Source organism: Talpa europaea (assembly GCF_964194135.1).
Source record: "Talpa europaea genome assembly, chromosome: 8".
Lineage (NCBI taxonomy): Eukaryota > Metazoa > Chordata > Mammalia > Eulipotyphla > Talpidae > Talpa > Talpa europaea.
Window position 1 is genome coordinate 82,090,046 of NC_140075.1, and position 14,036 is coordinate 82,104,081.

A 14,036-nucleotide genomic window follows, 5' to 3' on the forward strand; every position below is an offset into this window, starting at 1 on the left:
GCAATCATCTTTCCTTGCCTGAGTTCTGGGAGGCCATACAGCGCTGCTCTTTCCAGTGTTTGGAAGCAGTTGGCGAGCCAGTCAGTCCTTCTTTGTTCTGACGAGCTACTTGAACTTACTCTGGCTTAGACATTTTTGGGGGACTGGACATTATCCCACCAAACCATAAAGGTTGTAAAGCAACACGGGTCCTGAATAGTCCTATTTTTAAAACCCTAATGTAACATCCAGGATGTCTGTGGGGACTACCCAGTCACATGCTTTGGGAAAGAAAGAGCAAGAAATGTTAGTGAAGCGTGTTTCCACTGGAAGAATTTACTGACATATCCTTCTGTTATATAATGACTTCTGTTATATAATGACTCTTCTGTTATATAATGACTTTGTAGTTGGAGGGCAAAAAAGGCAGGCTATGTGGGCAAGGGCAAAGGTGCTCGGAAGGCCTCAAGGACACAGACCCTCAAGAAACACACCTTGGAATCTGGGTGCAGAGCCAGCCTTCTGTAACTGTGCTGTGGTGATGCAATTTACTCAGTCTTTCTTATCAAAGATGAACAACCTTTCCATATATTTCTTTTTAAAAAACATTTATTTATTTATGCATACAAGAACTGGGGTACAGGCCAGAGGTATGGAGGGTGAGAGGATTCACCAGAGACAGAGTGGGGAACAGAACAGGCAGACTGACTGAAACACACTGCTGAGGGGAGCAGCGGGCGAGACAGGAGAGGTCTGCTGCACCATGTGGGTTACCTCCCTAGCCAGCGGCCAGGGAATAGAACTTGTGCTGCAGTGACTGGCAATAGCTTGATAATGCTGACTTTAACCCCTCGCCACCCAGGGAGGCCCCTCCATATATTTCTTAAGTGGTCCTAGAGGGCTGGGCTATTTGACAATATTTACATGGCTCTAGGTTATGTATGTGTGTGTGTGTGTGGGGGGGGTCTTTTTTGTTTCTTTCCTCCTTTGCTTTAAAATTCAAATATAAAACCCCCCGTTTCTATACATTTATATTTTATTCCTATAGTCCCACTCCAGGGGTAGTCTAGGAGAGATATTTATTTTCCAATTTTCAAAGACTAGGGGGTTAGTCCTTATCCCAACAACCTGAGGCTCAGTCTTAGAATCATCTTAGCAGGTTTTTCAAAAACTGAGAATGATGACACTCATTATTGGGTCTGAATATTGACATCTGTATCCTGAAAAAGTTTCTTTGGTTATTCTGATGTGTGTTTCTGGTTAAGACCCTGGCACAAACAGACACCTTCAGGGAAGGGAGGAACCCTTATTTTACTTCTGTGACCCACATAGTCCCTGCCCAAGGACTTCTCTGTCAAATAAATGAGGGAATAAAATGAATATTTAAGTTGACATAGCTTTAGCTTTCAGACTATGCCTACTATATGGTGGGTGCTCAATGAATACTGAATTATTTGTGATATTTTTCCTTTGATGTTAAAACATTGACAACTGTTATTGAAATGTCAACCTGAACTTGGAGAAAAGTCAAGTTTTGATCTGAATATCCTGGAAAATTGCTTCACTTCTTTTTTTAGTTAGTGGGGCCCTATAATTTAGATTTAATAAAAAGAAAAATTTTAAGTAGTAATAGGACTGGCTTCCTTTATGGGTATTGGCAATATACTCACCATATATAGCTGGCTGACTTTATCTTGACACTTGACATAAGCTTCATAGTCTGCAAAGACTTTAAACCTGTATTTTTGTGATTGGAAGGAAGAACAACAAACAACTTCACTAATAGATGCATGCTATGATTCCATTTAAAATTCTTTTTTGCTTAATGTCGGGTATGGCAGGCTTACCATTTCTATTCCCAAGAACTTTCATCAGCCCTCAACCATTCTATGCCTCTTCCCACATGCAAGCATGCCCTCATATGACTGCATTTGAAAGATGGGCGCACCAGTGGGAGAGAAAGATACCTAGTTCATGAGACTTATTCTTAAATCTGCCTAACATTTCTAATAGAGAACATTCAATTTTTCTTTCCAAATTTAGGTTGGCTTATCAGATCACAGATCTGTGCACTTCTATGTGGTAGGCTTTGAGTTGGTTTAAGGTGTTTTTGTTCCCTTTTCACAGCCTATTTAGTACTGGCTTCTTGTGGGAACTTACCTGTCATGATAAAATAGCATGTTGACTAAGTCTTTGAAGAGGCCAGGCTGCTTTGGAGAAAAGAAGCCATTGTCAATTTGATCAACTGCCAACTTTAGCTCTGGAAGTGCCTCATAATATTCTTTTGCCTTATACCTGTGGTGAGGGGTTGTGGAGAAGAAGAAAAAGGTTCTGTTAATGTTTATGATTAGCCAACATACTAGACATTACTTTAGTTGTAGAAAAATGCACTTAGAAATATTAACACATAGAAATCATTGCAGAGTTCAACATGGGTATAAATATTTGACTGGATGCTGACATTCTCCCTTCCCCCAAATTTGATTAATTCCTTTCAACTGAAGATAATAAGAACAACAGATAATAAAAACTACAGTCACTGAGCAGTAGTCTAATCTGGAAGAATACAGTAAGATTCATCTCAATGCAGACTTTATGGCTCTAAATAGAAGTTTAGGACCCATAGATTTTCCAAATGCATTGTTATTGGGTGAAAATTTACTTCCAAGTTTCAGCAAGTATGTATGACACCCTGTAAACTTTGTGGTCTTTGTAGTTTTTTGGTCTTTTTTGGGGGGGCAGTGCTCTTTCTTTATTTGAATTCAAGTTAATAAACCAGAGTAGATATTTAGTAAATGAAACAAGTATTCCTTGGTACCACTGTGCAGCCTCACTTACCCTCTACCACAGTTTAATTCATCTCTTTGTGATCATAAAGGAACACTACATGGTTTAAATCATAGGAAAGAACCTCAGCTAGAAGCTGGCTCATCTTTTGACCAAATTAAAAAGATGAAGAAATGAATAACTCACAAAGGTCAGCTCTGCAATGAAGGATATCCCTCTACCTGTGCCCAGGCTGCTCCCCTGACTCATGGGGGATGTTCTGGGACATTTCCCATGGCCCAGTCTCAGTGGGATACCAGGGCATAGGAAGCACTTTAAGCTTACACCCTACCCATCAGAAGGAGTGGCTCCCTTACCCTTTCTTGTCCAGAGCAGCTACATCATCTACTCTCATGCCAAAGATGAACAGGTTCTCTTCTCCTGCTTCTTCTGCCATTTCCACATTGGCTCCATCCATGGTCCCAATGGTCAGCGCGCCATTCAGCATGAACTTCATATTACCTGTCCCTGAGGCTTCGGTGCCTGCAGTAGAAATCTGCTCCGACAGGTCTGTGGCTGGAATGACTGGAAGCAAGGCGTGTTAAAGAGTGATTCTGTCTCTAGATAAGTTTGTATCATATTTATCTGGTTAGCTGGTTTTGATCATTAAAGTGCAAGAAACATTCAAATGGTGTAGAATGACAGATCTCACTTTTCTTGACTTAGGCAACTGCTTTGTCCATTTTTAATGTTCTGTCTTGGTGGTTATGGCCACACATCTATTGACTTTCTGCTATGAAATTTGACACTAGGGCCTCCCTGGTGCTGCAGGGGTTAAAGTCTCAGAACTATCAAGCTATTGACAGCCACTGCAGCATGAGTTTGATCCCCAACCAGGGAGCTGACCCACATGGTACAGCAGACCTCTCCTGTCTCGCCTGCTGCTCCCCTCAACAGTGTAATTAAGTAGATTTGCCTGTTTTGCTCCACACTCTGTCTCTGGTGAATCCTCTCACCCCCTGCACCTCTGGCCAAGACCCTAGCTCTTGTATGCATAAATAAATAAAAACAAATCTTTAAAACAATAATAAAAGTTGACACTGCATTTCTCTTCATGCTTTTCTTCCTTTCAAGATTTGTCATGGTTTTATTTTCATTTCTTCTACTTTATAACTTAATAAAATACACTGAAATTTCTCTTTCTTAATCCTTGCATTTTAGTTTCTACCGACCTCATTTTTGCAATCTATGTAAATTGGATGGTGTGTATTCAATCCACCTCACACTTCCTTCTACTTTTATTGCAGAGAAATAAGCAACATTCAATTTAGGTGTGCCTGGGGCTAGATACCAAGCCTCTGGCTTGATTTACACACAAATTAGTGCTGCTTGAACCTTGCATCACCCCCTCCCCCAACTTTTATTTTTATTACAAAGGTCAGGATCAATTCTGTGATTTACTTTGAGAGCTTATTAGTGGATTAACTATGCCTTCATTTGCATCCACAGAAACCAGACTCTTTCTCTTTATGTAGATAATTTTTAAACAGTAACATTAGAGGATCCAAAAACACTCAAAAAAAGGAGAGAGAAGGTATCTTGGAAACAAATGAATATGCAGTTGGAATTTGTATGTGGATGGTGCTTTGTGAGCGTGTGATGCCAATAAGATGCCAGCATAGAGAAAAGGATGGTGGCTTCTTGCCAGTATGGTTGTCCCCCAGTGGGGACTCCGTGTTTGATCCCAAGGGTCCATCTGAAGCACATCTAAGCCTCATGCTTTGGTAGCCTGATGTTTGTCCTCATAACCCTGGGGCTACATGAATAAATGACAGTTCTTTCCATGAGATGCCCAGAGAAATAGCTGGAGGCTGGAGAATTGCTGTTCTGTTGCAAAACTGGGACTGAGAAAGGAATATCTTTCCTTTCTTTTGCAAAGCACAGTCTGCATTTTACCAAAACTTGGCCACCTCCTGTGGCACCAGTTCTTATTAACTGGGAGGAAACTGTACTCGCAAATATAAGCCTGTGATACTGATGTGGGCTGGTGATCTTTTTGTCATTTGAGTGACCTTAAAAGCTCATGTAAAAGTTTATTCTGCCCAAGGGTGACATCTTGTATCTTAAGTTACAGACTCCCTGAGATCAGCCACCCCATTTTTCCATACTGAGTAACCGCTCCCTCGAATTTTCCCTGGTCCTGCAAGGCTTCTGGTGAAGACACTACCTTTTTCAGCAAGAGACACTCTGTAGTTCTCCAAGAAGATGACCTTCAACTTGCTTCCAACCATGGGGTCATTGTTCACCACATCTGCCACCGAGGTGATCAGCTTTATGATCATTTTGGCCATGTGATATCCTGGGGCAGCCTTGGGGAAGAATGGCCAAGACACTGTCCAAATGTAGCCATGATGATGAGGACAAATGGAAAGAGACTAGGTCCCCCACATTTCCCACCAAATAGAAAATCAACTTACTTTGCCACCAATTATAACTGTTCTGGGCACAAATAACTTCTTAGGGTCTTTCTTAATGCCTGAAAAAGAAGTGAATGGAACGGGAGGTGGGGGATGGTGGTCAGTGGGGTGGCAGGCCCTAATGGACAGCGATGCTTCTACCCCCAGGGGCCAATGGCTGCTACAGGGGCCACTCACGGTTGTACATGGTGATCACGTGCAGGCAGTTCAAGAGCTGCCGCTTGTACTCATGTATCCTCTTCACGTGCACGTCAAACATGGAGGAGGGGTTGATCTTCACTTTGTACTCCTTCTCCAGGAACTGAGAAAACTTCAGCTTGTTCTCCTATTGAGACAGTGCATAGTGCCAGAGCCCTTTTGTCTTAGAAGACAGGGGGTTCTGTTTTCAAAAACAGAAGCATAAACCCTCAAAGCAAGTGCCAGGGAAAGAAGCCTCACCTGTTTCACATTGGAAATTTCCCTCAGGAAGATGTCATCACCCAGGAAGCTGTGTAGCTTCGTCAGCTGGCTCAAGTCTTTCACATAGTCTTCTCCAATTTTCTTTCAGTTTAAAGAAGAGGCGACTTTAATTCATGGAAGGCAATCAAATGCAAATAAGCAGTTCCTGTCAGTCTGTGCAGGGATGCTTGCTCTCCCCTCTGCAGGAGAGCTCCCCTACCACCTGGGCACAGATTGTTTTCACTCACATGAGAGACTAAAAAGCTCTGTGGAAAGAACACTTCTCCAGTATTTTAAATGTGATTCATTAGTATTGTTAAAAACAGGAAATCCACCTAAAAGGGAGGGACAAAGAACCCAGGTTCTGCTAGTTATTTACATGATGTATGTTATCCTCTTTTACAAAACAACGGTAGCATCTTCCACTTGTGTGTCACATAAATCGTTAGCCAGGACCAGCTATATAATATGCAAGGTCTTTTGTTCAAATATCAGGAATTCAATATGGCTACAGCGGAGGAGTAAAACAAGCCAAGGAGCTCTGTGGGGCAGCTGCACATCACACTAATGAAGCCAGCCCTGCTGCAGATTCATTTGCAAGACCAAGTGCCCTCAGAAGCCTCTCGAATTCCAGGTCTCCCTCTCAGTATTTCCCACTCACCTCCGCTATTAACTCTGCCAGCCCTGGGTTGCAGAGTAAGAGCCAGCGCCTCGGAGTGATCCCATTGGTTTTATTCTGAAACTTGTCTGGTTCTAGCTCACTGAAATCTTTGAATCTGGAGACAGAAGAGACCCATCACTGAATTTGGCTGAAAAGACAGGTTCCTGCATGCTGGATAAAGTTGAGTTACAGTCAAGAAGCCAAGTGTAGGCTTAAAGATTAAATAAAGGTAGAAAGAGAGGCTGCCATTGAAAATAGAAATCCATTTGCAATTCAAAATAATTATAAGAAAAATTCCAAATCTAATCATCTCCATATGACTTCCTGGCACTGACATATATGCCAGACTTTATAGCAGAATAGGGTTTTTTTTTTGGGTGCCCAAGTCTAGAATTAGATGGTTCAGAGAAGGCTTTATCTCTTATGAGAGAAGGTTCATTGTATAAAAGAAAATACCTTTAAACATTTTGACAGAGCCTTTCCTTACCCCCAAATGCAACTCTGCATTTTCTAGCATTGCTTCACTAATGGAGCCATGCCAGACCCCCCCACCACAGGAACAGCAACTCACACTTGGGTCTTCACAATGTCAGAGTGGATTCTCGCCACTCCATTCACAGCGTGGGAACCCACTATGCAGAGATGGGCCATGTTGATCCTCTTGCCACCTTCCTCTTCTATCAGAGACATCCTTCTCAGGCGGTCCATGTCTTTAGGAAACAAGGCTGCAATTCTCTAGCCCCGGGGAGAGAAAGATCCTGCTAGTCACTCAGGTTTAAAGCGAGGTTGGGATAACGTCCTTCCCAAGCCAATTCTCTGATGGAGCCCCTCCACAGAGAGGGGAGGGCTTGCCCTGGGGAGACACCATGCCTCCATTTTAGTGTTTTCAAAAAGATGTCTTTAACAGAGACTTGAATACTTTCGATGTATCCATAGCTGGTCCTCAAGTTTGGAGAAAGGACACACCATAGCCACCCTTAATATCTCAGGATCTTATTCTCAAAAGGCATATGAATCCCTCAGAATGACTTACATCTAAATGCTTCTGATTTATCTCATAAATGATCTGCAAATGTCGTGGAAGTAATTTTTCCACCAGCTCAACTGGCCAGCGCTCCAGGGCTTCTGGGAGCACAGTGTGGTTGGTGTAGGCAAAGGTCTTCCGGGTGATCTCCCAGGCCTGAGGGAAAGGGAGGGGTTAGCTGCTTTCCTTTGGAAGAAAGGCTGTGCCCCCATCACACAGAGCCAAACCTCCCCTCAATTCCCTGTCTGCAACAGCGCAATTCTATCTGTGTGTATAGGCAGACACACTTGATTCCACTTGGTTCCTGAATGGTCCAGAGTGGGAATATATATTTGGAAAATAAAAAGCAGCTCTTCGTAAAGCTGTTTGATAAAATTTAAGACAGCATGCTGACAAATCCTTTCTACTACTCTAATATTCTTTTTTTTTTTTAGAGGCATGTTTTATTTATTTATTTATTTTATTTGTTTGTTTATTTTGTTTATACAAGCACTGGGTACAGTCAGAAGCGCAGGAGGGTGAGAGAATTCACCAGAGCCATAGCGGGGAGCAGAGCAGGCAGAAGGACCGAAGTACACTGCTGAGGGGAGCAGCAGGCAGCAGGAGAGATCTGCGCGCCATGCAGGACCCTCCTCTGGTGGCCGGGGAGCAGCCGGGGATTGAACTGGCGCCGCAGAGGCCGCGGGCAGCTTTGCAACCCAGCGCTCAACCGCTGTGCCACCGGGGAGACCCTACTCTAATATTCTTTATTAATGAACAAAATTTGAGGAATAAAACTTGAATGTTCTTAGAAGGTACAATGTATGCTTAAAATACTGACTTTCAAAGCACTGGGGAAACTTTTCAATTAGTTGTATTCTGAGGTTAGACAATTCAATTTGAAAATTCTTTAGAAACAAAAATGGTAAACACAATATCAGCTTTAGTATAGTCACTGAGCTGGGTCCCATTAAGAATGGGTGTTTATTTCTTAGACTTCCTCCTTGTAAAGAGAAAAAGTAAGAGCCAATGCCTGGGAATGAAACCATTGGCTTTATTCTGAAACTCATTGGTTCTGGCTCACTGAAATGTCAAAGTTTTCCTTGACTGTTGGAAATTAGCAACAATAACTTGTTTTAAAAAACTATAAAAGGAACTTTAGGCGATATCTCTCAGCCACAGATATTCTAGTTAATTAAAGGAAAAAGAAGCCAAACTATCCAGACCTTGGACCAGGGCAGTTTTTCAATATCCACAAATATCCTCATCAGCTCAGGGATGGCCATTGCAGGGTGAGTGTCATTCAGCTGGATGGCAACCTGTGTGGGGAGAAGACACCAGCATGAAGGAGGCAGCTGTTTCCGTCCTGCCCTCAGACGGGGCTGGGCCAAGCACAAAACAAAATGCTGGCTTCTGTGAAAGGCTCTAAGCACACCATACCCACTCAGCAATCCTAGTACCAAGGCAGAAGGGTACATATGATAGGGGGTCTGATCTCCCCAATTGTCCCCACCAGTGTTCATAGACTGAGTACTTGCCTGATCTGGAAAGGCATCAAATGCAGTCCCATCACTGTCACTGGGGCCAAACTTGGCGGCTTTGAAACGTCGGATGACATCTTGCAAGGTAGCAGCCACCACAAAGTACTCCTGCTTCAGTCTTAGCTCCTTCCCTTCAAAAAACTTCAAACAAGAGAGACCAGGTGAGAGAGGTTCACAATGCCAAGCATGGCAGAAGTGGGACTTCTGTCTCCTGCCTAGGAGACTTTAAGGCTGAAGTCCACCAGACATCTGGTGGAAGATGGCAGACAATGCCAAACAAACTTTGCTCTTTCCTGAAACTCCATTAATTAATTATTGTGTTAGTAGAGGGATTTTACAAAGGCACACAGGCTGCTGGGAGAGAAAACAAAGGAATAACTTTGAAAAACAGATGGGAAATGGTAATTGAGTTAGAAGACTCAGAATAGCTGGGTTCTGACTTGGTAGTGAAAAGCTAAAAGCATCTCAATTTATACATCAAAGCTCACAAAGGCTCAGGAGCTGGCAGGACTGCATGCCTTTGGAAGTAGGGGTGAAGGTGGGGTAAAAGGTTAGTTGAAAATCTAAGGAGCAACTGACCTCACACCTCATCTCCAGTTCCCCCAGCTGAGCAATTTCCTTTGCCAGTTCAGACAAAAGCTGGAGGTATATTCAATGGAGACAGTAAAACAGGGGTCTCTGGACTGGAGGGTACTGGGCACAGTGAAGGCAGGCATACCATCCCATACTGAACACGGGAGTGCAGAAATAAGTGGGATTTTATGTACTGGATACTGATATTCTTAGCTGCCTTCTCTGAATCAAATTTCAAAACAGCCAATGTTAATTCCACTAGGAAAAAGCTACAAGAGTTTTCTCTAGGGAATTTGACCCAAGAGGGAGGACCTAAAGATACTGACATGAGCATCTCTATCAGGGATCATCCCACTAGATCACAGTACAGTGAAGTCCAAATAGACAAGCCCCACCCCAGTGTACAGAACTCCCCAAAGCTTGTGGGTAATTATCTTCTAAATTTTAGTGGGCAGTTAAGCACTCATCAGGCATCTAAGAAAGCCTTGTAAAAGAAAGACAGAGGTCAAAGTAATAAACCAAAGCCAACATAGAGGAAATGGAGATTAGAGAAAAGAATATTACAAGAATACCATCAATATCCTCAGATAGACTAAAGATGTCATATTCAAGAAATAAGAATTAAGTTGCTTTAAAAAAATATCTAGAAAAAGAAATTACTTGGAAACTAAAACATGACAGCCAAAATGAAAAACAGATAGAAAGATTGAAAGAGATTAGATTAGTTACAGCGTGAGGGCAGGGGCATGGTTCTTGGAGGAGAGTCTGATGTCTGGCCTAGGGCTATGGCCAAGTTGAGGATATTGAGGCATCTCTGCAGTCCTGCTGTAACAGGGTGGTCCCCAGGAAAGGGGGAGGTTCCCTGCCCCACCCAAGGGAGGGTGGAGCTGAGCAGGAAGAGGAGAAGCTGAAGAAGAGACTGAGGAAGGAAGCAGGATGGAGCCAGGAGCCCTGGAGGAGGCGCATGGAGCCTAGAGACATGTGAAGAAACTGTGCTTGTCTTTTGGTCGTGGACTGGGTGACACAGATGTGGGTGAGACCCATGGGGAGGGGACCATGGCAGCTTTTATCTTGATGTTGATTTTGCTCTTTTCCTTCCGGGCTTGTCTGATTGTTTCTGACCCTTTGCTGTGGGTCCCCACTGGAAGGTGCTTTAGACTCATGGCAGGCTTTGGGGCCTTGCTCTGGGCCAATCCCATTTGGATGGACTTTTACCCACGAGGGGACGGGTAACTTTGGGTGCTTCACTTAGAAACTAGACTCTTTGCCTTACCTGTATTGTTTCCTAGTTTTATTAAAGTTCCTTCCCATTAAAGTCTCATATGTTTTGTGTTGATGCGGCGGATGGCAGAACCCATTTAGAATAGGCAGGTTTGCGGGGTTTTGGGCTGCCTCTCTCCCTGTCCTATAACACTGCAACTACTATACAAAAATGATTTCTCAACTTGTGCTTAAAAATAAGTGTGACCCTAAAAAAAAAAGTGTGACCCTGAGAGCTACCTTTTACCCCAAAATGTAGTCAATTTGTACTCCATGCTAACTTATATACACTGTCAACTGTTGTAAATGATTATTTCTAAGTAAAGCTAGATTTAGTTCTTACTGAATATAGGAAGATGAATTTCAATACCTTGAGTTAAACAATCCTACAGATCTGGGTTTGACTAGGCAGTGTGGCCCCAAACTTGGCAGGATTCTTACCTTAATTGACCATGAAGTAAAAAACTCTTTGCTTTTGAGTTACATATTTCTAGGAAATGTACTGAAGTCAAATGCTTCTCCCAAAGGAAAAATAACATATACCACTAAGTTCCTCAAAATGCTGCAGCAAATCCACTTAATTCTTCTTAGAGACCAGGGTTTAACACCAACCGAACATCTAGTCTTAGGATCATTTATGTACTAGTTTCCAGGATCCTTGTTTGGTGTTAACTTTGTAAAGTAGCATACAGCACACTAACTTGGTTGCTTCTGAGGCTATTATTTAAAAAAAAAAAAACAAAACTTATCACCAATTCCAGGAAATTATTGTACCCATGGAGAAGTTAGAGTTGAGTATATTTAAACTCAGAATCCAATAGCAGCGATCTATGTGAGTCCTCTCTCCTCTGGAATAGTCTGGAGCAGTTCCAAGTGTTCTTAATTAAATTATTTTAGCATAAAATTAGGAATAATCATTTACAAGAAACAGTTGAATGAAATGAATTGTCCCATAGGAAACAAGTGTTTGTTCCAGGGGCTGCCCCAAGGCTCTCTTGGTCAGAGAGGCTGGGACAGCCCTGTCAGTCAAGGGAAGAGGCCAGGCAGGAAAAAAGCAGGATCTGACTCTGGAATGAAATTCTGTTTGGAAAGAAAGGAGTGCTTTACCAGTGATTCACCCCATCTTTTATATTCAAATTTTGTTTTGAAATGCAGGAACAGAACCTCCTAATTAGTGATGGGGTCATTAGTCAAGGGCAAGACACCAACTCTGATCTCAGGAAATGTACAAAGTTGGTTGGGTGGGGAAATCTAGACTAATCACGAAGAGCTGGAGATGATTCCCCAAGGAAGAAAAACACCAATATTAAATATGTGCTTTACAGGGCTACTGAATAGCTGCTTCTGAAATAAGCTCCTGTTTTCACTGAGAAAGCAAGCTTGAGCACTCACATTATCATTGGGATAGAGGACCCGGGAGATGTTCTCAGCCAGGTTTCGGTCCAGCACAGCCTGAATGTAGTCTCCAACGTTAACTGAGAGGAATGTTAGAAAAAGGAATAAATAGACAAGCCAGCCACCATTACTGGAAGACCCTTGATCTTTCTGATGAAATTTTCTGCACGCCATGTGGGATCCATAAAATCCCTAAAAAACCCCAATGGGTTTCAGCAAACCTCTGTGCTAGGACTCACATGGAAATCTACAAGTGCTGGACTGCTTTAAAAATGTCCTCCAGGAGCAGCAGACCTCTCCTGTCTCGCCCACTGCTTTGCTTAACAGTGTATTTCAATAAATCTGCCTCTTCTGTCCGCCAACAAATAAATAAATAAATGTCCTCCATGGTTACTCTAAAAAAAATTGCTGGTTTAGTCACTGAAAAGTTGAGATCACTGAAGAGTTCACATCAGAAACTCAAGGCTTTTCTTTCAAGCTCAATTTGTTTCTAGCTAGGGACCAAGAAGAATAAACATGCACACAAAGAGACCTGAGCCCCACGCTGTACTCACAGTCTCTGAGGTTGAAGTCATTGGGTGCCCGAGCAGACCAAAGGCGCATGGTGTTCACGGTGTTATTCATATACCCAGGCACCGGGGTGTCATATGGCAGAGCCAGGACCACCTGTGGGAGTCAACGAAGCAGCTGCTCATTGTTGGCCCTATATGATGGAATAGCTGAACAGAGCTAGGGGACAGAGCTGGAATTCTGTTCCTGTTTCCATCAGTAACTCAATTTGTGTGAGGCCTCCCCCAAATATGGGGTCCCAGAAGTGAAGGGGCTATTTGGCACTGTGTGAGTCCTCACTCTGCTGGAGTAGTCTGGACAGCTGGAACCATCCAGAGTGATGGTCCTCTACAACATTTCCATGTTGACTTCCTTTTGTGTCCCCTGCCCTAATTCCACTGTAGATCTTTCCTGTTTCAGATTGTCATGTTTTAAGAATAATCAAGTATGATGTGCAAAGTGACAAATGTGAATCTGTACCCATTAAAAAGAGTAATCAGTATGTGCTTTATGGAGCTTATTCTATGATCTAATTTCAAATATGGTAAAAATCAGCACAACAGGAAATATATGAAGTCAGAATTTGCATATATTTAAAATATTGTGCTTGATTTTTCCAAGTTGCATGAAAAAAGACTTATTTTAGTGATCTGATAAATCAGCTTTGAGAAGTGTGAGAAGTGAGCTTTGGAAAGTCTACCTCATTCTTATGACTATCATTGAAATACAGAACAACAGAAATATGAACTGTGTTTCATGTGAACTTAAAATTTATGTAAGAAATGACTCACTTCTATTCCCTGCCTCATCAGAGTCAATGATGGATTAATTGAACTGGGGGTGCAAGAGATCATTTAGTGCAACCCAATCATTTTGGATATGAGGGGGGAATGAGAGAGAAGTGACTTGCCAAGGTCATAGTCAGTGGCATATTTGAAACCTAAACACAAATCTCTTTAATTTGGTCTGCAAAATTATGAATGGAGGAAGCATTATAGCCTCTATCAGTCAATCATGTATATCCAGTCATTTTTATCTGCATATTTTAAAAGCAAGTAATGATTAACCACGAAAAGTCATTTGCAGAGTGGGATTGGACCTTCAAAAATGATCCATCTTTCTGACCCCTGAAGCAAACCTGAGGCAGCTCAGAAGAAGTACATGACGTGATTGTCCCTTTAGAAGCCGCCCCCTCGGAGCTCACGTGCCTGTGTACTTTCTCCAGGATGCGCCACCGTGGTGGGAGCAGGAGAGCCAGGGCTCCCTCATGTGCCATCTTTATCTTGAGCCCCACCAGCCTGACTGCTGGCTCAGCCCTGCACTGCCATCAGAGGTTCATCCTGAGTCTCCCTTTTCCCTTCTTTCTTCACACGTGTCACATCTGCACTGCAGCC

At 42.7% G+C, this 14,036-nt stretch overlaps 1 protein-coding gene across 1 annotated transcript in view; it reads right to left on the minus strand.

Annotated features, from left to right (window-relative positions):
• Positions 1-14,036, minus strand: part of PYGL (glycogen phosphorylase L) — a gene marked incomplete at both ends in the record, with an annotated part of 44,167 nt that overhangs the window by 10,997 nt on the left and 19,134 nt on the right. Inside the window, 14 exons of the mRNA XM_084241095.1 lie at positions 1,650-1,716; positions 2,140-2,274; positions 3,123-3,330; positions 4,973-5,114; positions 5,223-5,281; positions 5,400-5,547; positions 5,661-5,762; positions 6,322-6,436; positions 6,893-7,056; positions 7,355-7,501; positions 8,551-8,643; positions 8,863-9,006; positions 12,091-12,173; positions 12,648-12,759. Of these exons, the coding sequence (XP_084097221.1) occupies positions 1,650-1,716; positions 2,140-2,274; positions 3,123-3,330; positions 4,973-5,114; positions 5,223-5,281; positions 5,400-5,547; positions 5,661-5,762; positions 6,322-6,436; positions 6,893-7,056; positions 7,355-7,501; positions 8,551-8,643; positions 8,863-9,006; positions 12,091-12,173; positions 12,648-12,759 (1,719 nt within the window). The remainder of the gene's footprint in view (positions 1-1,649; positions 1,717-2,139; positions 2,275-3,122; positions 3,331-4,972; positions 5,115-5,222; positions 5,282-5,399; positions 5,548-5,660; positions 5,763-6,321; positions 6,437-6,892; positions 7,057-7,354; positions 7,502-8,550; positions 8,644-8,862; positions 9,007-12,090; positions 12,174-12,647; positions 12,760-14,036) is intronic.